Raw genomic sequence first — 23,700 nt, forward strand, 5'->3', positions numbered from 1 at the left:
GTTCACCCCAATAAACATCTAATTGTTTGCACCTTTGGACTTCGGGTATTGTTGCTCTCTGTTCATGTGAGAAGGGCCAGGGAAGTGAGAGGGTGAAGGAATAAGCCCCCTAACACTATTACCCTCCCAGCCGCTGTGGCTACACTGCTGTTTTTAGTGCTCTGACTCATAGACTTTAAGACCAGAAGGGACAATCTTGATGATCTAGTCTGACCTCCTGCCTGCAAAGAACCTCATCCACCGACTCCTGTAACAGACCCATAACCCCTGTCTGAGTTACTGAAATCCTCAAACCGTGATTTAAAGACTTCAAGTTACAGAGAATTCCCCATTTACACTAGTTTAAACTAGTAAGTGACCTGGGCCCCATGCTGCAGGGAAAAAGTGAAAACCCCCCCAGGGTCTCTGCCAATCTGACCCGGGGGAAATTCCTTCCCAGCCCCACATACAGGGCCGGCTCTAGACCCCAGCGCACCAAGTGCACGCTTGGGGCGGCATGCCGCAGGGGGCGCTCTGCCTGTCGCCGGGAGGGCGGCAGATGGCTCCGGTGGACCTCCTGCAGGCGTGCCTGTGGATGCTCCATCGGAGCCGTGGGAGCACGCCTGCGGGAGGTCCACTGGAGCCATGGGACCGGTGACCGCCAGAGCGCTCCCTGCGGCGTGCTGCCGTGCTTGGGGCGGCGAAATTACTAGAGCCGCGCCTGCCCACATATAGTGATCAGTTAGACCCTGATCATGTGAGAAAGACCCACCAAGCAGACACCTGGGGAAGAATTCTCTGTAGTAACTTAGTGCCCTCCCCACCTAGTGTCCCATCTCCAGCTGTTGGCCCATCCCTGACTGCTATTAGCAAATATCTCCATGTGCTATTGTCAGCAACTGCATCATACTGTCCCCTCCATAAACTTACCAAGCTCAGTCTTGAAACAAATTAGGTTTTTTGACTTTATTATTCCCCCTAGGAAGGCTGTTCCAGACCCTCATTCCTCTGATGGTTAGAAACCGTCATTTAATTTCAAGCCTAAGCTTCTGGATAGCCAGTTTATATCCATTTGTTCTTGTGCCAACATTGGCCCTTAACTTAAATAACTCCACTCCTTCCTTGGTGTTTGTCCCTCTGATGTATTCATGGGAAGCAAGCAAGCACCTCTCTCCTCAGCCTTCATTTGTTAGGGTAAAACAAGCCAAGCTCCTTAAGTCTTCTTTGTAAGGTAGGTTTCCCATTCCTCTGAGCATCCTAATAGCGCTTCTCTGCCCCTGTTCCACTTTGAATTCATCTTTCTTAAACATGGGAGACCAGAACTGCACACAGCATTCCAGAGGAGACTGATCTTTGAGGAACTCCACTTTACCCTGACAGTTCACCTTTCAGTATGACCCATTGCAGTCTTGCCTTTAACCAGTTCTTTACCCACCTTTTCGATTCTCCTATTAATCTCCGATCTTCTCCAATTTAACTAATAATTTCCCATGTGCAACTATATCAAATGATTTACTGAAATCCAGATAGATTAGATCTACTGCATTTCTTTTGTCAAGAAAATCAGTTATCTTCGCAAAGAAAGATCAGATTAGCCTGGCACAATCTACCTTTTGTAAAACCATGCTGTATTTTATCCCAGGTATAGGTATTTTATTTACCTATATGACTTTAATTACTCTCTCATAAAACCTTGCATATAATTGAGGTCAAACTAACAGGCCTGTAGTTTCCTGTATCACTTTTCTTCACCTTTCTTAAATATAGGTACTATATTTGCAATTCTTCATCATAGGCTACAACCCCCAAGTTTATAGGTTCATTAAAAATCCTTGCTATGAGGCTTGCAATTTCATGTTCCAATCCCATTAAGCTGTTTGAGTTTGGTTTCCACCTCTGATGTGGTAATTTCTACTTCCATATTCCCATTTCTATTAACCATCCTGCCACTGCCCCTAAGCTCCTCACTATGCCTATTAAAAACTGAGACAAAATATTTGTTAAGGTGTTGGGTCATGCCTAGATTATCTTTAATCTCAACCCCATCCTCAGTGTTTAGTGATCCCACTTCTTTTCATGTTTTCTTTTTATTTATATGGCTGAAGAACCTTTTACTATTGGTTTTAATCTCCTTTGCAAGTTCTAACTCTGCTTGGCTTTTGGAAGTTCTCACTTTTTCTGTACACTTTCTGAACTGAAAGAGGTAGCTTTCTTTGCTGATCCATTCCTGGTAGGCTTTCTGCTTTCTTATAACCACCTCTTTGAGATGCTTGTTCGTCCAGGTTGGGCTGCAACCCTTCCCTATGAATTTTTTGACTTTGCTTGGGATGTCGGGTTCAGGTATTTTTTGTAACTTTGATTTAAAGTAATTCCAAGCCTCCCACACATTCAGATCCTTAGCATTTGTCGTCCAATCTATATCTGGGAAGTTAAAGTCTCCCATAATCACCCAATTCCTGGTAATGTTTGTTTAATATTAAAGAGGTCTCTATCCATATCCAAATCGGATCCTGGGGGTCTGTAGCAGATCCCAATCACTATTTCTGTGCAGCCTCTGTTACCATTCTTCCCCAAACTGAATTTTACCCAAATAGATTCCATTGTATCCATTCCATCGTTTCTCTAGTCCACCGTGCCATTAATACACAGTGCTACTCCACCACCCTTACCTTTACTTCTGTCCTTCCTGATCAGCACATACCCTTCAAACCCATGCTTGAGTCATGACTACTATTCCACCAAGTTTCTGTTATCCCTATAATATCAGGTTTCACTTCCTGCACCAATAGTTCTAAGTTCTAGTTCCTCCGTTTTGTCACCCAGGCTCTTTGCACTGGTGAACAGATATCTTCATTCTTTCTGCTTGGCCTTACCCAGATTCCTCACCTGATTAGGTGCAGTCATTTTACTGCGAGTATCACCTACCTGACCATTCTTGTCAAGTGATTTGAGACTCTCTTCTACCTCTGTTGTTCCTTTCGCCATTATTGTATCCCCTCTCACTTGATTTTCCTCCTGCTCAGTATTAGAATCATGCACAGGGATTACATGAGCATCTTCCAACCATCTCCCCCAAATTCTTTGTTTAAAGCTCTTTTAATTAGCTGTACCAGCCTTCATCACGAGAGCAGCCTTCTGTCTGTGAATACCTCCCAGTGGTCGAACATTCCAAGGCTCTCCTTGTAGCACCACTGCCCGTGCCATCTGATGATGATCGTAATCTTGCCTTGCCTTTGTTCTCTTCTAGGGGCAGGTAGAATTCCACTGAAGATCACCTGAACCTTCATTTCTTTAAGCATCTTCTTCAGCCTGGCATAGTTTCCCTTGATATGTCCCAGCGAGAATTTAGCAGTATCTTTGTTCCCACATGAAGGACAATCAGTCAATCCTTTCCTGCTCCCATTAGGTTCCTCTTCAGTCTCAGGTCCACATCCAATATGTTAACTCCTGGCAGACAGCACACCTTTCTGTTCTCCAGATCAGCTCTGGGTTACAAGCCTGACTGTTCTCAATAGGGAGTCCCCAATCACATAGACCTGCCTCTTCCTGGTGTTGGTGTGATTCTCCAGCCTTCCCTCTTCTCTTCTTTCTGGCTGCAAGTTGTCTTGTCTTCTGTTCTCACCTGCAATCCTCTGAAAGTCATCCTCTATCTGCCTAGGGCTCCAAACTCCGGCTTTCTCCATTGTCTCTGCCCCTCTTCTAGTAGGGCTAGGTAACCAGTCTGTTCTTCTGCCTAGTTATCAGAGTCACTTGCTTCCATGGCCACTTTCTTCACCCAGCAGTCTCCCCTCACCGTGCCTTATGCGGCATGCATCTTCCTCCCTTCAGCCTTCCTCTATCATCCATTCAAATCCCCTTCTAAACTCAACGATAGTTTCTGGCTGCATCTGATTTTCTCTTCCATCAGTTCTATCAGATGGCACTTCAAAGCACTTTCAGGTCCCCTCTCCAGAATAACATACATCCCACATCTTCCACATGCAATCCTCTTCATTGTCTCTACCATTCTTTGGCTCACTACCACAGCTGCCTCTGTAGTTGTCATAGTCTTCCCTCCTTAACTCCTGTTTAAGAAAGAACCCTGCCTATTCAGCACTCCCAAGCTCCCCTTATGAATGCCCAGTCCAACTCCTCTGTTTTCTGCTATTTGCTGGCTTCAGCGCGCTGCTTGATCAAAGCTAGCACACGTAAGTTGTATATACCTCGATAGTATTCATCACCATGTATTTTTTACAGGTCTCCATGCCCCATTTTGGACTTATGTCCCGCCCTCCATTCCCATTGGTGTCGAGGTTTGGTGTCACTGACCATTTTGAAAAAAAAAATTTATTATTTTTTATGTTTGAATAGGGGGAATGTTGCGTGTTTGTGCTTTGATACATTTGGTTAATTGTTTAGAGAAAAAGGTTAAAAGAATAGAAAGAGGACTTAAAGGAGGTGGGGTGTTTTTTAAAGTTTAGAGGAAAAAAGGAAAGAAAGGTTATTAAACAGAAGAAAGATTGTTTGATTAGGTTTAGTAAGGACAGATGATTTTAAAGGACTAGTTCAACATGTTATTAAAGAATAAAAATGTTTTGAGATAAATTAAAAAAGTGTATTAAATATAAAGTTAGGTTAAAAAAGAGCACATGGCAGAAAAAAAGGGAATTTTATAAAGTTGAGACTGTTTAGTAAGCACATGGTAGAAACTATAAAGGTTGGTTAATAAAGAAGCATTTAAAATATGAAATACAAGGGCAAGTTAAGAAAAGATCTTGAGGCAGCAAATCCAATTTCTTGCAGGAAGCCAGTGAGGTGCTAAAGGGAGCACAGCCCAAGAGCAGTCACTGCCAGAGCTGTCCCTACAGTACGGCCAATCAGGGGGCCAGCGTGATTGGCTGGTGCACATGGGTGGTGCATGAACCTTTGGCTTGGGGAGGCTAACCCCAAACCCCGCCCCTTCTGCATGCCCCAGAACCCAGAGCCCCCCCCACAGCCACCGGACCCCGCCCCAGGCTGGCTAGTGCCCAGCCTTCCCCACCCCCAGCCCCTGAATGCCAGGAGGAAGAGCGGCATGGCCCCAGCCCCCTGGAGCCCAGCAGCGCTGCTGAAGCAGGGCCCTGGGGGGGGTGGAGTGTGGCCTGGGCCATGCCTGGCTGTTTGGGGAGGCACTTACACCTCTTGTCAACTGTCTGTAATTGACCATCTTGATCATCACTACAGAAGTTTTCTTTTCCTACTGGTAACAGGTCATCTTAATTAATTAGCCTCTTAGAGCTGGTATGGCATCTTCTCTGTGTGTATGTGTACACACACACACACACACACTTCTTACATGTTCCATTCTATGCATCTGATGAAGTGAGCTGCAGTCCACGAAAGCTTATGCTCAAATAAATGTGTTAGTCTCTAAGGTGCCACAAGTACGCCTGTTCTTTTTCCGGATACAGACTAACACGGCTGCTACTCTGAAACAAGTGACTTTAGGCACCTACATGACTCAGTGGGAGTTTTGTGGATCACAGTGGAACCAAAACTGGGACTTGGTGTCTAAGCACTTTTGTGGGGCCCACACTTAAATTGCAATGACATCAGGGGGACTAAAGCACGCGGACATGGTGGGGTACTCTGTTAAAGAGAATGCACTGAAACTCGTGCTATAATGCCTTCCTCAACTAGGGCCTAGTTCAGCCTTGAACTATTGGGCTTCAGGCAGGGCTCGCTGCATGGATTCTCTGGCCTGTATTATTATAATAATTCCTAGCTCCATCTAACCAGGCTGCCTGAGAACAGCCCCCAGCCCATGTCCTGTCTAGAGCAGGTAGAGAGCGGCCTTATTGCAGCTCAGCTACAGCTTCTGGCCTGGCCAGGAGGTGGGGTCTCAGAGGGAAAAGTAGAGCAGGGCAGGGCCTCTGGGGCCTGGGCCTTGTGGCAAGGGGGGGCTGCTCCACACTAGGAAGAGGCTGGCACTGCAAGCAGGGTTGAGGGGGCCCCTTAACCCTGTCAGCTCTCCTGCCGTGAAGTGCAGCTCCTGCTGATGCCACTCGGTGCCTGCCTGAGGCTTGCAGTTTGGGGGCAGTGTGGCCACCTGCCCCCCAAACTATGTCTACGTGAAAAAGTGGGCAGGCAGTGCCCCTATGGCTGCCCCAGGTTCCGGCACCCCTGCAAACTCTGTACAGCACCTGGATGGCTGCAGCACAGTTTACCCAGCTGACATATCCCAGAGCCTGTCTCCCTCCCATTTGTATACTTGAAACCTTCCCACAAATAACCCCTCTCAACCAGATAAAGAAATCAGTCTTTGGAAATAGTTATTTAATGTAGCTCTAATTCGCTCTTCCCCTTCGGGTTTCCTTTGAAATATTGAAAAGCCAAAGGGGAATAGCTTCCCTACCACAGGCTCTTGGCTGATCGGTGGCATCAGAGGGGGAGGGGGGTAGAACAGAGGACTGCAGCAAGAGGTCAGGCTAAAGAATGCCGAGGTCACAGCCCTTGCTCCCAGCCACAGACCGGAAAGAAGAATTCAGTGGTTGCATGACAAAGCAAGCTGAAAAAGAATCACCCAAACAGGCCTCACGCTGCAGGACGTTCATGGGCAGATAATGCTTAGAGCATGTCCTCCAGAAGGAAGTTCTTCTAAGCAATTTCAGGTCTCTAAAGGAAGGGACCGTGCCCTAGACCAGGGGATGACATTTTCATAGCAAGGACCACATCTTAAAGAGAGAATGTCCTGTGTCTCCCTTATCTGTTGTCATCACTAGGACCTAGTTCCCTTCTATTTGAGGTAGCCTGGCCCTGTTTCCCTCCTGTTTACTGTTGCACAATACCCTTGTCTGATAGCAGTAATTAACAACATGGAAAAGTGATGTAAGGAGATATTTTAGCTTCCGTTAATGCAATTTAGCAGCTGGAAACAAGGAAGGAACCCTGTGGCAGCCAGCTCTCCACTGACCACCACCAAGTGTCCTGCAGACCATAGTTTGAGAACTGCTGTGATAGGAAAGAAGAGCAATCAGTCTAAGACACATGCTTTCCAGTTAATGACATTCTGTGGAATAAGATCCACCCTGCAATTTCAGCTGGATACAGCCCCCTTTGTTTCCTTTCCTAACAGTGGACTATTTGCTGCCATGCTGGGCCCCAGAGGCTGCCTTTCAGAAGTACATGAAGTGTCTTCCCCTTCCTAGAAAGGCCACTGTTTGCACAGAGTAGTGATTCTTGGGTAAATAGTTTTCAGTGTGCATTGGGTTTCTTTAAGGCAGTGGTCCCCAACCTTTTCCGGGTGGCGGGCGCCAGATGACGAGCCACCGAGGACCGTGGCCAGCGGACAAGCATCTGCCAAAATGCCACTGAAATAGCGTCGTTAAGAGGTGTCGCCGCCGAAAATCAGCGGCATTTCGGCGGCGGCAGCGCCTCTTGGCGATGCCGCTTTTTAGCAGCATTTCAGCGGATGCTTGTCCGCCGGCCAGTATGCAGGCGCACATAGATGCCCCCAAAAGCACCGCGTTGGGGACCACTGCTTTAGGACAAGTGGCACTATAGAAATCCAAGATTACTACTTCCCAAACTATAAAGCCATCCATCCCATTCCAGTACCCGGGAGCTCTAGCCTAAAGCCAATGGGTCAAATTCATCCCAGATGCAACTCCACTGACTTCAATAGAGTAACACTAAGGATAAGCCACTTTTACAGGCTCTGAGCCTTGGTTTACACTACAAGCTTATGTTTGTTGTGGCAAAGTACCTTCTTCTCCTCAGCAGGCTCAGGGTATGTCTACACTACGGGATTATTCCGATTTTACAGAAACCAATTTTTGGAAACAGATTGTATAGAGTCGAGGGCACACGGCCACACTAAGCACATTAATTCGGCGGCGTGCATCCATGTACCGAGGCTACCGTCAACTTCCGGAGCATTGCACTGTGGGTATCTATCCCATAGTTCCCGCAGTCTCCCCTGCCCATTGGAATTCTGGGTTGAGATCCCAATGCCTGATGGGGCCAAAACTGTCACGGGTGGTTATGGGTAAATGTCGTCACTCAATCCTCCCTCCGTGAAAGCAACGGCAGACAATCATTTCGCACCCTTTTCCCTGGATTGCCCGGGCAGACGCCATAGCACGGCAACCATGGAGCCCATTCAGCCTTTTTTCACTGTCACCATATGTCTACTGGATGCTGCTGACAGACGCAGTACTGCAGTGCCACACAGCAGCATCCCCTTGCCTTTTGCAAGTTAGCAAAGACGGTTACCAGCCATACTGTACCACCTGCTGCTGTCATGAGTGCTCCTGGCCGGCCTCGGTGAGGTCGGTCGGGGGTGCCTTGGACAAAAATGGGAATGACTCCAGGTCATTCTCTTCTTTAAGTTTTGTCTAATGGAGAGTCAGTCCTGCCTAGAATATCAGGCAAGCCTACTAAAGAACAAGAAAGGCAAACGGCTGCTCCGGGTCAGAGCCCCAGATATCCCGCAGAAATGATGAGCTGCATGCCATTGTAGGGGGTGCCTCTGCAACAACAACACCCGTTGCTTCCCACCTCCCCCACCCCTCCTGGGCTACCGTGGCAGTTATCCCCCCCATGTGTGTGACAAAGTAATAAAGAATGCATGAATAAGAAACAACACTGACTTTATTGCCTCTGCAAGCAGAGATCAAAGGGGGGAGGGGAGGGCGGTTGGCTGACAGCAAAGTAGAGTGAACCACCATTCTGCACTTGCTCAGCCTATAGCTGAAAATGGGAATCTGTGACAAGCACTAGGATAGAAGCACAGGCAGGACTGAATCTCCATTGTGTGGGCCTTTGGTTGACACTAGTAAAATACAAAATGTCCCAGGATATGTATGTTGGGGGACAGTTCTAAACGGCAGCTTAATTTTTTTTATTTGCAGCAAAATGTAGAGGTCTAAGTATCTGATTGTGAGCCCTGGTAGCAAGGGGTGGGCGCGACCGCGTGGTGCTGCTGACTGGGAGAGCAGCCTGAGGCAGAAGCCTCCAGCTGGCATCATATTCCAGGGAGGACTGAATCTCCATTAGACAAAACTTAAAGAAGAGAATGACCTGGAGTCAGTCCCATTTTTGCCCAGGCGCCCCCAGCCAACCTCACTGAGGCCAGCCAGGAGCACCCACAGAACGACGATGACAGATACCAGTCATACTGTACCGTCTGCCATCCGCAAGGGAAGGGAAGGGGATGCTGCTGTGTAGCGCTGCAGCACCGTGTCTGCCAGTAGCATCCAATAGATATATGGTGACATTGAAAAAAGGCGAGAAACGATTTTTTTCCCTGTGCTTTCACGGCGGGGGGGGAGCTGACGACATATACCCTGAACCACCCGCAACAATGTTTTTGACCCTTCAGGCTTTGGGAGCTCAGCCAAGAATTCAAATGGTTTTCGGAGAGTGCAGGAACTGTGGGATAGCTACAGTCATCAGTCGCCCCTCCCTCCGTGAGCGTCCATTTGATTCTTTGGCTTTCTGGTACGCTTGTCTCAGCTCCTTAAGTTTCACGCAGCACTGTGTTGAGTCCCTGTTGTGGCCTCTGTCCATCATAGCCTTGGAGATTTTTTCAAATGTTTTGGCATTTCGTCTATTGGAACGGAGTTCTGATAGAACAGATTCATCTCCTGTACAGTCCATGCTGGAGCTCTTTTTTGATTCTGGGACTGCATGGTCACCTGTGCTGATCGGTGCTCCACGCTGGGCAAACAGGAAATGAAATTCAGAAGTTTGTGAGGCTTTTCCTGTCTACCTGGCCAGTGCATCCGAGTTCAGATTGCTGTCCAGAGCGGTCACAATGGTGCACTGTGGGATAGCGCCCAGAGGCCAATCCCGTCGAATTGCAGCCGCACTAATCCTAATTCGAAATGGCAATACCGATTTCAGTGCTACTCCCCTCGTTGGGGAGGAGTACAGATATCGATATTAAGAGCCCTTTATATCGAAGTAAAGGGCTTTGTTGTGTGGACGGGTGCAGGGTTAATTCGGTTTAACGCTACTAAATTCGAGATAAAGTCGTAGTGTAGACCAGGCCCAAGTCCTTTTTAGCCTTGGAGACACAGGCTTGGGCAAGGCATATCGTTACCGGTAGCACAGGGTCCGGCTATTCCTTTCCCCAGTCTGTCCCTTGTGCTTGTTTTCCTTCCCTTCTGAGGAGGGAGTGCAGCCTTCCTTCCTGGGAGGGTTTGGTGTCTTGCTGCACCCAGCCTACTGGCAGCTTCCCTGCTTCTCTCACCCCCGCTCCTTCCACGCAGGGGCGGGTTTAAAAAGGTCTCCAGCAGTTGGAGTCAGCTGAACCTAATTAGTTCCCTGGTAACCCCTTTTCCAGCTGAACCTTAATTCCCCATGGTTCTCTCTCCTCAGTGGATTGGGAGAGGCCTTTTAACCCCCTGGGATTAATTACTACCCCGTCCTCCCCTTTGTAGCTGTTTGTCCTGGGTTTACCACACTGTATAACCACATCTCAGGGGTTTGGACAAGCAATACAGTTATACCGACCTATCTTCTAGTGTAGAGAGCACTATCTTAACAGAGGGCTACTCCCATCGACAGAGCTACCTCCACTGGTGAGAGAAGCTCCCTTGACTCTCACGGATCTACACTTTAATGTCCACTCTGCTAGAGAATCTGCCTACCATAGCTCTGCCAGAGGGCGATACCTTGGCCACGCAGTCAGTACAAGGGGAGCTATCTTTGCTTAACTCTGCTCAGAGGACTCTTACACACCAGAACATGTTAAAAATGGGCAGCCATTTTTCTGGTTGTTTCCACTGCAGTTTCAGATACACGCAGATAAGCTCATGCTTTCTCAAAGTGCTGCTTCCCCTTTCTCCTGTGTTAGAGTTACGCTTCTGCCTTTCTGATGCTGGGCTGTTAGTCTGCAAGTGGCATCTCAAAAGACCACCATTGCACAGTGTCGCTGGAACTATGGGAAGTGAGAAGCCACAGCTGGTGCACACTGAACGTATGGCTTCAGCACTTAGTGAATAAGGTGAAAACTAAGGCAAAGACAGGCTGGGCATTTCCTTGAGGTTTAGAAAACCCTCTTTAGAGAGCCAACCTTGGTGCAGCTAATCCTGCTCTTCCTCCTGCAGTGTCCAGACCCTCCCCGGAACCCAAGTGGTCCATTTTGCCTGCTCATCCATCTGGCTCCAAGGAGTTCTGGTATCTCTCTCTGCATCGGCATTTGTTACAAACTCACCACCGTGGTATCAGAGCACTAAACTGGGCTTATACATCACTAGTACTCCGGAATGAGCCATTTCATTAAAGAACCCCACAGAATAAATGACACTGACTAGGTCCCTCAAATGCCACTTTTTGGGGACACCTAAAAGAAGTGATCAACACACCCAACTGGAAGGAGACCCCTCTAGGGATGCCTTCCCTGATGGAAGGCTGATCAACAGGTTCTTACAGATACCTGTACACTCCCATTGACTTCACTGGGAGCAGGATTTGGCACTAAAATCTCTGTGCTAAATCTGCCCAGAGCAGCTGGCTGCCTGTTGGAGGATCCCTCCCAAAGCAAGTCTTGATCCATTTCCTAGCCCCTGGTGATAGCATTAGATCCCATAATCCTCATGTGTGCAAAACTCCCATTGACCTGCAGCTCTTCATTCCCATCCTTCCCACATTCCATTATTATATTATTAACCTGGTTTATTTCAGTGGTGTCTAGGGACCAACCAAGGCCAGGGCACCATTGTCCTAGGCACTGCACAAACCTGCCCTGAAGGGTTCACAGTCTCCATAGATGGGGAAGGCAAAGGGGTGGACAGACACGCAATGACATAGCCTAGCACATGCCATTCAATGACAATGTGAGACAGGGAGATTTGCCAGCAGGAGGGATGTGCGCTCACTCCCATCCTTCCAATGCCAGGCCCCTGGAGGAAATCCCTTTCACCTGATAGAAGCAAACGTAATGTTAACCCAGCGTCCCCTAGGCACCAGACCCTCTTCCCCAGACTATTTTTTTAAAAGGTTAAAAACAAGAACAATTCCATGAAGTAAGACACTGACTCACCTCTTACCAATTCAGCCTGGAGGGCAGCGGCCTGGGGTGATTCTTTGAGATGGAAGAGAGTCCCAGGAGACTCTTTAAAAGAGCTCTCAGCTGTATGGGGGGAGGAGGGGATGGCACCAGACCTTAGAGGACTGTGAAGCTTGTACATGCAAACCCGTTGAAGCTTCTGTTAACAGAGCCCAGCCCACACGCTGTCAAGGTGCAACTACGTGAGAGCATACGCCCGAGAGGTTCCCTTTCACTGAATCACTTCCTCTGCTAATGATTGCCAGATATCCTCTGAAGCAGGGAGAGGATGCAGGGGGTTGAGCTGTTGCGGTCACACTCTTCTTTGTAAATCTTCTTCCCTTTCGGCTGGTTCTGTGCATGCTACACGGGAGCTCTGTCTGTGGGAACCCAGTACAGAGCTCAGAGCCTTCAGCACCTGGCAGGATCTCACTCTCCGTGGTGCAAAGTAAACAATATGCACATTCCAGCTGTCTGAACAATCACTCTGTAAAGTAGACTTTAAAGTGGATCCAGTGGCTAGAGAGTACTTGGGCTTTCAGAAAGCCTTTGACAAGTGAGGTCCCTCACCAAAGGCTCTTATGCAAAGTAAGTTGTCACGGGATAAGAGGGAAGGTCCTCTCATCATGGACCAGTAACTGGTTAAAAGTTAGAAAACAAAGGGTAGGAAAAAATGGTTAGTTATAATGGAGAAAAAAATAAATAGCGGGGTCATTCCAAGGATCTGTGCTATTCAACATATTCATAAATTATCTGGAAAAAGGGTGGTAAAATTTGCAGACACCACAAAATTACTGAAAATAGTTAAGTCCAAAGCTAACTGTGAAGAGTTACAAAGGGATCTCACTGAACTAGGTGACTGAGCAACCAAATGGCAGATGAAATTCAATGAATCAAACAGATAATTTTAAAGGGCCAGGCAGCACAACGGCTAAGGCGGGCTAAGGCTGCTTCCCTCCTGCTTTGCTTCCAGAAGCGGCTGACACATCCCTGCAGCCCCTGAGGAAGGGTGTGTCTCCACGCACTACCCCTGCCCTGAGCTGCAGCCAATGGGAGCTGTGGGGCAGTGCCTGTGGGCAGTGGCATGTGGAGACCCCTCCAACATCCCGTCTAGGAGCTGCTGCCAGAGGTGGGTGTGGGTCACTTCTGGGAGCCACCCGAGATAAGTGCTGCACCCCCTCAACCTCTCTCACACCCCAACTCCCTGTCCAAACTCAGACCCCACACACAAACTCCCTCTCAGAACCCGACTGCCACACCCTTCCTGCACCCCAGACCCCACACACGAACCCCAAACCCCAGCCCCCGCACCCCAACTTCCTCCCAGAGCCTGTCCCCTGGACACTCTCCTGCACCCCAACCCCTTGCCCCAGCCCAGAGCCTGCACCCAAACTCCGTCCCAGAGCCTGACCCCACACACATCCAAACTCTCTCCCACAGCCTTAGGCAGGTGGAGAGTGGGGTGGGACTTGAACCTGTTCTGGGCACCACCAAAAATTATACAAACCCGCCACCCCTGAACACAGTCAACCTGTGGAACTCATTGCCAGGGGATGTTGTGAAGGCCAAAAGTATAACTGGGTTCAAAAAAGAATGAGATCGGTTCATGGAGGTTAGGTCCATCAATGGCTATTAGCTAGCGATACAATCCCATACTCCGAGTGTCCCTAAACCGTGAGTTGCCAGAAGGTGATACTGGACAACAGGGGATGATCACTTGATAATTGCCATGTTCTGTTCATTCCCTCTGAAGCATCTGACACTGACCATTGTTGGAAGGCAGGATACGGGGCTAGATGGACCATTGGTCTTTCCCAGTATGGCCATTCTTACATAGGGGGGAAGAAATGGATTATGCCACTTTTTGCTTCTTTATTGCATATAAAAGCTCCTTAGACAGGACTGTAACAAACAAAATTGTTTGTTTTTGGTCTCCATGAAGAAAATGGAAAATCAGGTCTTGTTTAGCCTAGAAGAATCTGTGGTGGCTAGAGAACTAGTGAAATATTTTATTTTGTTCATACCTATTTAGCTCCAATGTCTAATTAACACAAGAGAAATTCAGTATCTGCCATTGTTATTTGCAATGGTGTTGTAGCTGTATTTCTCCCAGGATAGGAGAGATACAAGGTGGGCGAGGTAACTCTTGTTACTGGACCAGCTTCTGTTGGTAAAAGAGACAAGCTTTTGAGCTCCACAAAGCTCTTCTTCAGGTCCGGAAAAGGTAACCAGTGTGTCACAGCTAAATTATCAGAGGGAGAGATTGTTAAGCATAAGGGGTTATCACATGTTGCAGGAGATCATTTAAAATGAAGTGGGCAATTAACACCTCTGCAGTCAAAGGACAAACAAGGGTTAGTAGGTTACCAATGGTTGTGATGAGCCATAAAGCCAAGGTCTCTGGATGAGTTCATGATTTTTTAATATGTAGCAGAGTTATGAGTTTAAGCTCCCAGGCTCATCTTTTGAAGGGTTTTTGCCATTTCCTTTGAGGACTAGGACCAAGAGGTCAGATACGGAGTGATCACTTTGTGAAAAGTTTCAGAGTAGCAGCCGTGTTAGTCTGTATCAGCAAAAACGAACGAGGAATACTTGTGGCACCTTAGAGACTAAGAAATTTATCTGAGCAAGTCGGTTTTAGCCCACAAAAGCTTATGCTCAAATAAATTTGTTTGTCTCTAAGGTGCCACAAATACTCCTCATTCTTTTTGCGAAAAGTGTTCACCCATGGCTGATAGTTGGTTTTTGTCTTTTATTGTTTTTCTGTGTGAGTTCATTCAAGAGTGTAGTGATTGTCTGCTTTCACCCACCTCAGAAGCCCCAACAGCAACCATGCTCTCACCCACCTTGTCTCTCACTTTGTTAAAATTCCAGCAACCACCACCATTAATGTGAAAGAGGTCGCAACAAACTGCTGAGATAACCAGAAATTCCTCCAGCAAAACCAGATTTTATGTTACTAAGAAAAACAAGCAGAGGGGGGAAAAGATACATGCACATATTTGGTGCTTATTTATACATCATAAATTGCAAACATACCCTCTGCACAAACCCAACTAAAAACAACAACAAAAAACAAAAACAAAAAAAAATTGCCATTCCTTTAAATCTCCTTTATGTTCACGTGAAAGATGTGAACGGCCCAAACTCATTCACATTGTCCAAGCCCACCCAGAACTACCCAGCATGGCTGGGCAGAGAGCCAGGGATCAGGCGTTCCAATCCTCTACTCCAATGCTAGCACAAAAGCCCAGAGCCCCACTATGGAGCCGTGTGCACCTGGGCAAAGTGAGTAACAGCTCCCACTCGGACTCAGAAGCATGGTATACCCACTATGCAGAGGTGCAGATGGCACCACAAGGGACAAGGTCCTGGGAAATCAATCCAGGCTGGACACATCCGAGAACAGAAGAGCAGTGAATGTGGTGGGGGCTCACTGGTCAAGGCAGGGACTATGGGGCAGGCTAGGGCTTTATCTTGCCTTGCTAACTCATGTTAAAATTACAATCTGTCTTGTCTACATTAGGATTTTACCTCATGTTAGTTGCCATGTATTGGCTAATGCCTTAGTGGAGAAAAGGTCTAGATGGCAGCTCCAGAGCACTGAGCTCATGAGAACTTCTCATTCAAAGCCCCATTAAAAAACCTCATCTGACATGACCCCATACTGACATGAGAGGCAGAGGAAGCTTTACTCATTTTGAAAGCAAGGTTGACATAACCCCTAGGCTGGAGATTGTCAGTATCACAATGTAGATGATTCACTTTCAGGAAGGGCTTTTCTTTCAGTTCTTGCAAATAAACGCATGGACCCTGTTTCAAATTAAGTGCCTCCAATGAGAAGCTATTTTAACTTTAACAGGGTTAATTATTTTATGTTTATAATACCTCTCTGGTGGATCAATAAAGTGCTTAACAAACCCAGTTGCATTCTCTTCTGGTGATGTGCTAATTAAAACATCAATTAATTGTTACATAGATTTCAGGTCTGACGTGAATCTGCAACAACTAGTCACTGGAGCGCTGTCTTTAACTGCTGTTTGCTTAGGTGGCAGCACTGATCATTCTTGTCAATCCAAATGGGGTCTGCAATACTCCTAATTACCAAGATTTTCAAAGGTAACTGAGGAGTCTGGTTTTCTCAATTTACCTTGTTATGAAGGAGGTCCGACTAGCTGATCACAGCAGTCCCATCTTGGCCCTGGAACTATGGAGTTTTGGGTCCCCATGCCCAACCTGAGACCAGAAAAGCTGGCCCCTTTAAGGTATCTTCAGTTGATTTCAATGGGTGTTAGAAGCCTAAATATCACTGAAGATCTGAGCCTTGGCCTGTGTCTCCGGAAACCCCACAGAACTTCTGCTCAGATCCCAGTCAGATTCACCAGCCTCGGCCTGCCCAGTGAAGTTTCCCCGAGAGCTGTGTAGTGCACTGAGTGGCTCAAAGCAGAGGGAAAAGCTGACCTCATGATGTTTACACATTGTTATTTCTCCTGCCACCTCCTCCTCCTGGCTAGAGCTCTGCAATCTTGGCACACCTTTGGCTGCCTGCTGCGCCCACTCATGTGTTTACAACCATGTGTAGAAAGTGTATGAGGCAGATCCAAAACATTCCCTCGAGCAGGTGATGAGCAAAAGGATTCCATTCTTAAAAATAGCAAAACATGTCAGAGCCGGTTCATTCAGCAAACCCAGGATTTCTGAAACACAGAGCATGCTGGCATCCTAGACTGGGTGCTCAGCCATATTTTCAAGGCCAGAGCCTGCTCTCAGTTACACAGTAAAAGATCTGGAGTGACTCTGCCAAAGCCTACAGAGTTATTCTGAATCCATCCCCATATGGGATTCATCGAGGAAGGATGGTCTGGCACTGGACTCCAGCTTGGATTTCAGACTCCCTGCAAGACCTGAGGCAAGTCACTTAACACCTCTGGGCCTCAGTTCTCCAGCTGTAAATGGGGATCACAATATCTTTTTCTCTCACCCTTTGTCTTGTCTATTTGTAGTCCATGAGCTCTTCAGTGTAGGGGCTGCCTCTCACTCTGTGTCAGTGTCAGAGGGAGTCACAAACCCACACACACACTGACACCCCCCACCCCCCCGAGCCCTGATCTTTAGTTGGGACCTCTAAATGCTGCTGAGATATAAATAAGATTCTGCCCGTGGTGTGCTGGAAACCAGGGGTATTACACAGGGCCAGCTCTAGGTTTTTTGCCGCCCCAAGCAAAAAAAATACCTCCAGGAGTGCAACTCCCGGAATGCTGGAATTGTGCTGCCCCAAGCCTGTGCTTGGTTTGCTGGTGGCTAGAGCTGGTCCTGGTAGTAGAGGCTCATTCTGCTATCAGCTCTGAACCTGCACCAGTGCAAGGTGGCTGAGCATGTAACCACCATTGATTTCAATGAAGCTACTCCTGATATACAAGGATATAAATGAGAAGAAAAATCAACCCTGTGACTTTGCATTCATTCATCTTGAACCATGCAGCACTTTCCCTGGTTTTGCAGCTATACATCAAATTCCAAAGTCATTCTACTTCCCTCTCCCACCTCGGGACCCTACATCCAAACATCACAATTACAGGGGTGTTTGTGCATGCGTCCACACTTTCATGTCTCCTCCTAACCTCAGTTTACTCATCTGTACGAGTCTCGGGGGAGGTGCACTGTGAGGCTTAAAATCATTAATGTTTGAAGAGCACTTTGAGAGCCACTGATGAAAGAGGATAAATAGGGGACTATTATTGTACTGTAATAACAATGTAAAGCAAATACCACCTTGATTTCTTTAGTGCCCAAAACTATTCTTGGTTTATAGATTTGTGCCTTTAATCTTCTGTTTGATCTAGGTTCTGGTAGCCTTGGCTTAATCATCTCTTCTTCCTATCTCATGAACCTCCCAAATCTTCTCTAACCCTGCACTTGCCCTTCCTCCTAGCCATTCCCTTCTCTTTTTAAAATCTAACCAGAGCCCGTCCTTTTCCCTTCCGCTTACCATTAGCCCTGCACTAACAAAGGATGCTATATTTAAATGAAAGTACACCGCTAACCCGCTATAAGGCAACCTGATGTAACACTGGTTCACATATAGCGTGGTAGCAGCGGGGCTCCAGCAGCGTTTTAAAGGGTCCAGGGCTCCGGCTGCTGCGGAGAGCCCCAGATCCTTTAAATCACCTCTGGAGCCCTGCTGCTGCTACCTGGGGCTGCGGCAGTGGGGCTAGGCTGGTGATTTAAAGGGCCCGGGTTCCCCACAGCAGCCAGAGCCCTGGACCCTTTAAAACGCTGCCGGAGCCCTGCCGCTGCTACCCCAATATAACGGCGTTTCACTTATAACGCGGTAGGGATTTTTGGCTCCCCACGACTGCGTTATATCGGGGTGGCAGTGTACTGCACTGAAATCCTCTCTCCTTTAGCGGGCTTGCTCTGGCTGAGCAAACAGCTGATAAGTAATCCAGGAGAGGGAGGAGTTGACGGCCTCACATAACTCATTTTCCTTCATGCACTGGGGAAACAGGTTCGTGGCACCCCAACTGGAGTGGGGTGCTCAGATCCTGCTTAAGTGTGAGCCTATGTTGCCTCCTAGTGGCTGCAACCCACAATCTATATACCTTGATATTACCACCACTCAAATAAAATCTCCTTTAGCATAAGTGCTAGGGTTTGTGCTTTGGAAGAAAAGCCTCTGAGTTCTATGTATGCTGCTGTATATGTCCCTGTTAGCTAGTGATCGGTGTCTGTTATTTGAAGCCACTGATTTAGTAAAGGGATGGACTATGGAACCAAGTTAAGCAGGTATGAACTACAAGATCAAAGGCCAAGAATAAACATTTGTGCTGGACAAACATTCCATGGGAGGGTCTATGGAACCAGAGAAAGCCCAGTCCCCATCCCATGAGAGCATAACAGATGCCACAGGAACAGTGGGCCTGTTTCTGACCTCACATCAGACTTAGGCCATTGATTTCATTGGAGCTGCTCTGCACTTGCACCAGTGGAAGTGAACGCAGACTCAGGCCCCCAGCATCCAAGTTTCCTTCTCTACTTAGCAGAGGGGTGGGAGGGAGAGGCTGCTGGCAATTAAAACATAATTACAGTTAGCTTTTTAAAGTCGTTAAGAGTCCTGGCTGTTTTGCTAAACACAGAGTCCTAACAAGTATGATAATCTCCATGGCTTCCTGTTTGTGGGGGCCCTGACACACATCAGCCCAGCTTATGAAACAACATGCAAATGCCGTTTATCAGGAGTTTGCTCATGTTGGAACAGCCTGTCCCGCCCTGGTTCTGCTGGGAAACATGAGCAATTTAATTATCAACTGGAAGCACGGGCCTGAGGGAGCCATGAAGCCCAGACGACTCCACCCCCATTGTCCAAATGAGCCTTGGCTTTCTCATCCTTCCAATGCTTCTCAAATCAGCCTGGATTGTTGCTTTGGGAAGCTTATTCCAAATAAGCCACTTAAATGCTTCAGATCCTGCTTCAGCTTCCTTAGCAGAGAAGAAGGGCAAATATTGCTTCCTCTTGTACCCACTAAGTTCCTGCTGACCTACTAGCAGAAGCTTGGATCTTAAAAGATCGCCATCTCCCCAACAAGGTGGAAGAGGGAGTGTGATCCAATGTTTAGAATGGGCAACAGGGGAGTCAGAACTGCTGGGTTCTATTCTTGGCCCTGTCACTGAGTCACTGTGTGAACTTTGGCAAATCACTTAACTGCTCAGTGCCTCAGTTTACTGATCTGTATGAGTTTGGGGGGAGGTGCACTCTGAGGCTTAAATTATTAATAACAGTGTAAAGCAAAGACCACTTTGATTTCTTTAGTGTCCAAAACTATTCTTGGTTTATAGATTTGTGCCTTTAGTCTTCCGTTTGATCTAGACTCTGGTAGCCTGGGCTTAATCATCTCTTCTTCCTGTCTCATGAACCTCCCAAATCTTCTCTCCCAAAAGGCCCAGAGCTGTGTGACTCTTTAGCGAGGCTACGACTCGCCCTCTAGTCCCTGCCCCATTCAAGCTGCCATCTGCTGAACCTTTCCATCAACACAAGCACTGTCAAACATTAAGCTAATGGGATTCAGAACAATGTAGTGACTTCCAGCTGCCATCAGTTAACCAGGGACAGCTCTATGTATTTTGCCACCCCAAGCACGGCAGTCAGGCAGCTTTCGGCAGGGCGCCTGCGGGAGGTCTGCCTGTCTCACGCCTTCGGTGTACCCGTGGGATCGGTGGACCTCCCACAGAAATGCTGCCTAAGGCAGCCTGACTGCCGCCCTCCTGGCAACCGGCAGGCTGCCCCCCACGGCTTGCCGCCCCAGGCACGCGCTTGGTGCATTGGTGCCGCCCCTGCAGGGTGCAGATCGTCCCCCACCACAACCCGGGATGGGTTATTTGTTCAGACCAAACAGCTGCTGGCAGATTCACAGTCTTGGCTATAAAAATCCCCATTGCCTAATGTTAAATGTTTGTAGCTATCAAGGGGTGTGTCAACAAACTGCATCACCAGTCACGTGCTTATTCCTTTGGAGATCACTGCTGGGCACCTTCCCTCAGTATCAGCTGTTTTCACTTTACACATTCCCTCTGGCCCAGTAGCTTCTATGCTTGCACATTACAGAGGCGCTCAGATGATAAGGGCCATGCAAACACTTTACTTGATGGCGAATCTACACACACACACACAATCTGCTTTGAAAGGCTAAAATCTGAGATCCTGACTAAGCCAGACTCCCATCAGCATGAGATAGAGCTTTGCTTGAGTAAACAACATCGCACCTGCGACACGGACTGAACCTGGGGGACCTCTGAATCTAAAAGCATAAGCCTCTGCTGCCAGAGCCAGATCTGGCTCTGCTAACTGCCACTGCAGCAGGCTTATCAACTTCTCCACAGGACCCAGCCACCACTAGAAAATCACACCAAGTGGGTAGGCATTACACAGGTGGTGACCAAGGCCAACAGAATATAGCTCTTTGACAATGAAGGAAAGTCTCAGGGCTGTTGAGGCTGCACACTGCAAGCCTCATGATTGGAGTGAAATTCACACTTACAAGAAATTTGTTCCGGGGAGTGGGGGAAGAATACCTTTGCTCTCAGAGGCCTTCCGTGTACCACACCCCTCTCTATTAGGTAGGCTAATCTATTAAGTTGAAACAGCACATATGTCCACTGCCCCCCAGTTAACTGCCTCTTGTTAATTCCTCCTCAATGTCTGATTAGTTAGGTCCTAACCCTTTAGTGATTCTTGTTATGTTCCATGGCGCACATACATACAGAGAAGTTAGATAAAAACATAGAATAGCCTTACTAGAAGGTTGCAACATAACACTACTGTATTTCTTACAATTCAGAACAACAATCAAGAACCCAAAACAGAGAGAGAGAAAACAGACTGCTCCCTAGAGGGACCAAGGCACAACTCATCCCACCTTTTTCCAGGATGGCTTTTTCCAGACTGGGAGCACTGCAGCAATCAGACTCTTCTCCACAGAGTCCCCTAGCCTACAAACAGGACCAGAACCCCAGCCCCTCCCACATTCTTGAAGTGATAGCTTTCTATTCCAACGCAGACCTCAATATACCATAAGTCTGTAACTAGTTACATGTCTAGGTATTTCCCATTCTTCTCTGATTCAGAGACTGTGGCTCCCCAGCTTAGTAACCCTGCTGCCACTCATCAGTTTTAGAGTTGGCGTGGTTGCCAAATAATGATACTGAAGTCTTGCTCCCCATCTGAGAGCTTCTGGGTAGGCTGTGCTGAGTTCAGGTCTGGGTGAGGTGAGCCATCCAGCCACCCCAGTCCAGCCCGTTCTGGAAGGTCGGTGGCTTTGTGCGTGTCCCTCTCCTTAATCCAAGACACTAAGATTTTGCACTTTCCTATGATCTGTGCACACGGGCAGCGTCACAGCACTGACTTTACTCTCAGGGTCCCGATTCGGCCTGCTCTGGGCTCAGTGTAAAACCCGAGACAGATTCCTTGAAGGGCCGAATCCTCATTGTTTATTTCAAAGTCCTGCTCAGGAATCTGGAACGGAGGAGTCCAGCCAAGACATCACAGGTGGCTATAACATAGAGGGTGGGATACATGGGAAGCGCCTAGATGATGGAGAGCACCTCCATGCAAAACATGGGGTGTCCAGGCTCTCGAGTGGCACAGATATTGGCCAGACCATCTGTCTCTCCAGAGAACCCTAATGCACCCTCCCCATGCTAGCTAGACACGCCATCAGGCTGCCTTAGTGGTCACTCTCTCTCAGGGGCGGCTCTAGGTATTTTGCCACCCCAGGCACGGCAGGCAGGCTGCCTTCGGCGGCTTCCCTGCGAGAGGTCCCCGGCCCGCGGATTCGGTGGCAGCCTGCGGGAGGTCTGCCGAAGCCATGGGACCAGCGGACCCACCGCAGGAAGCCCCCCAAGGCAGCCTGCCGCCCTCGCGGCGACCGGCAGAGCCCACCCCCGGCTTGGCGGGCTGGGGCCTGGAGCCGCCCCCGCTGTCTCTTCATTCACTCCCGCTCCCGAGGGGGCCGCGGCTCGAGGTCCCCTCGCCCCAGATCCCACCACAACCTGAAGTTTCGTGGCCTCTGGATGTTCTTATCCCCGGGGATCGGTCCATGCTCCGGCGGCTGTTCCCGGCCCCCGCTGCCGCGCGGCGCAGAGGCACAGACTGACGGCAGCCCCTGCCCCTGCCCCTGCCCGCCCCGCGCCCTCCCAGGCAGCCCACGGACCCGCGCAGCCAGGCCAGGGGGCGCCTCGCCCACGGCGCGGCCACTCACCATGGCTGAGCCTGCGGCCGCGCTGCTCCCGGGCCCTCCGCGGCGGCGGCAGCGGGCTCGGCCGGGCTCGGCTCGGCTCCGCTCCGCACGGGACGAGGCTCGGCGCGATCCCCAGCCGCCGGGCTCGCCGAGCCGGAGAAGCGGCGGCTCCGACCTATGCGCCGCTGCCGAGGGCTGCACCTGAGCCGAGGGGCCAATCAGGACGCGGGGGGCCGGACTTCCTCGCCCGGCCCGGCTCGGCCCTCGGCCAGGAGGAGGATGGGCCGGGGCGAGCCTCTGTGCGCCGGAGCCCGGGCGGAGGCAACAGCTGGGAGCCGCCTGCTGCTGGGCCAGGGCCGCCAACTTTCTAACTGAGCCCTCGGTCCCGCCCCCCACCTTCCCTGGGCCGGGCGGGGGCGGCGGGCTCTGGACTGGGGCCGAAGGATTGGGCGTGTGGGAGGGGACTCCGGGCTGAGCCTGGGGGGAGGCGGGGAGGGGGTGCAGGGTGCAGGCTCGGCCAGGCAGTGCTTCTCGGGGGTGGCTCCCAGACAGGCGGCTGGCAGGGCCGCCCGGGGGGGGGGCAAGAGCGGCAATTTGCCCCGAGCCCCACAGGGGCCCCCACGAGAGTTTTTGGGGCCCCTGGAGCGGGGTCCCTCACTCGCTCCGGGGGGCCCGGAAAACTCTTGCGGGGACGGGCGCAGGAGCTTCTTCGCTCCCGGTCTTCGCTGGCGGGGGGGTCCTTCCGCTCCGGGGCGGAAGGACCCCCCGCTGGCGAATTACCGCCGAAGACGGAGCCACCGCCGAAGCGCAGCCCGGTCTTCGGCGGTAATTTGGCGGCGGGGGGCCCTTCCGTTCCGGGACCCGCCGCCGAAGTGCCCCGAAGATCCGCGGCGGGGACCCCCCTCCGCCGAATTACCGCCAAAGACCGGGCTGCGCTTTGGCGGCGGGTCCCACTTCAGCAGCAATTCGGCAGCG

The 23,700-nt window shown here is 49.5% G+C and overlaps 1 protein-coding gene across 2 annotated transcripts in view; it reads right to left on the bottom strand.

Moving 5' to 3' along the window:
- Window positions 1-22,892, bottom strand: part of ECE1 (endothelin converting enzyme 1) — a 111,108-nt gene extending 88,216 nt beyond the window's left edge. Inside the window, exon 1 of one of the 2 annotated variants that reach the window (XM_039508807.1) lies at window positions 22,747-22,892. In XM_039508807.1, coding sequence (XP_039364741.1) covers window positions 22,747-22,749 — 3 coding nt within the window. In that variant the 5' untranslated portion in view covers window positions 22,750-22,892. Of the gene's footprint in view, window positions 1-11,986; window positions 12,006-22,746 lie in introns of those variants that run through there. The other variant, XM_039508808.1, reaches the window with a different exon arrangement.
- Window positions 22,893-23,700: the final 808 nt, after the last annotated feature.

This window comes from Mauremys reevesii, linkage group 21 (assembly GCF_016161935.1).
Source record: "Mauremys reevesii isolate NIE-2019 linkage group 21, ASM1616193v1, whole genome shotgun sequence".
Lineage (NCBI taxonomy): Eukaryota > Metazoa > Chordata > Testudines > Geoemydidae > Mauremys > Mauremys reevesii.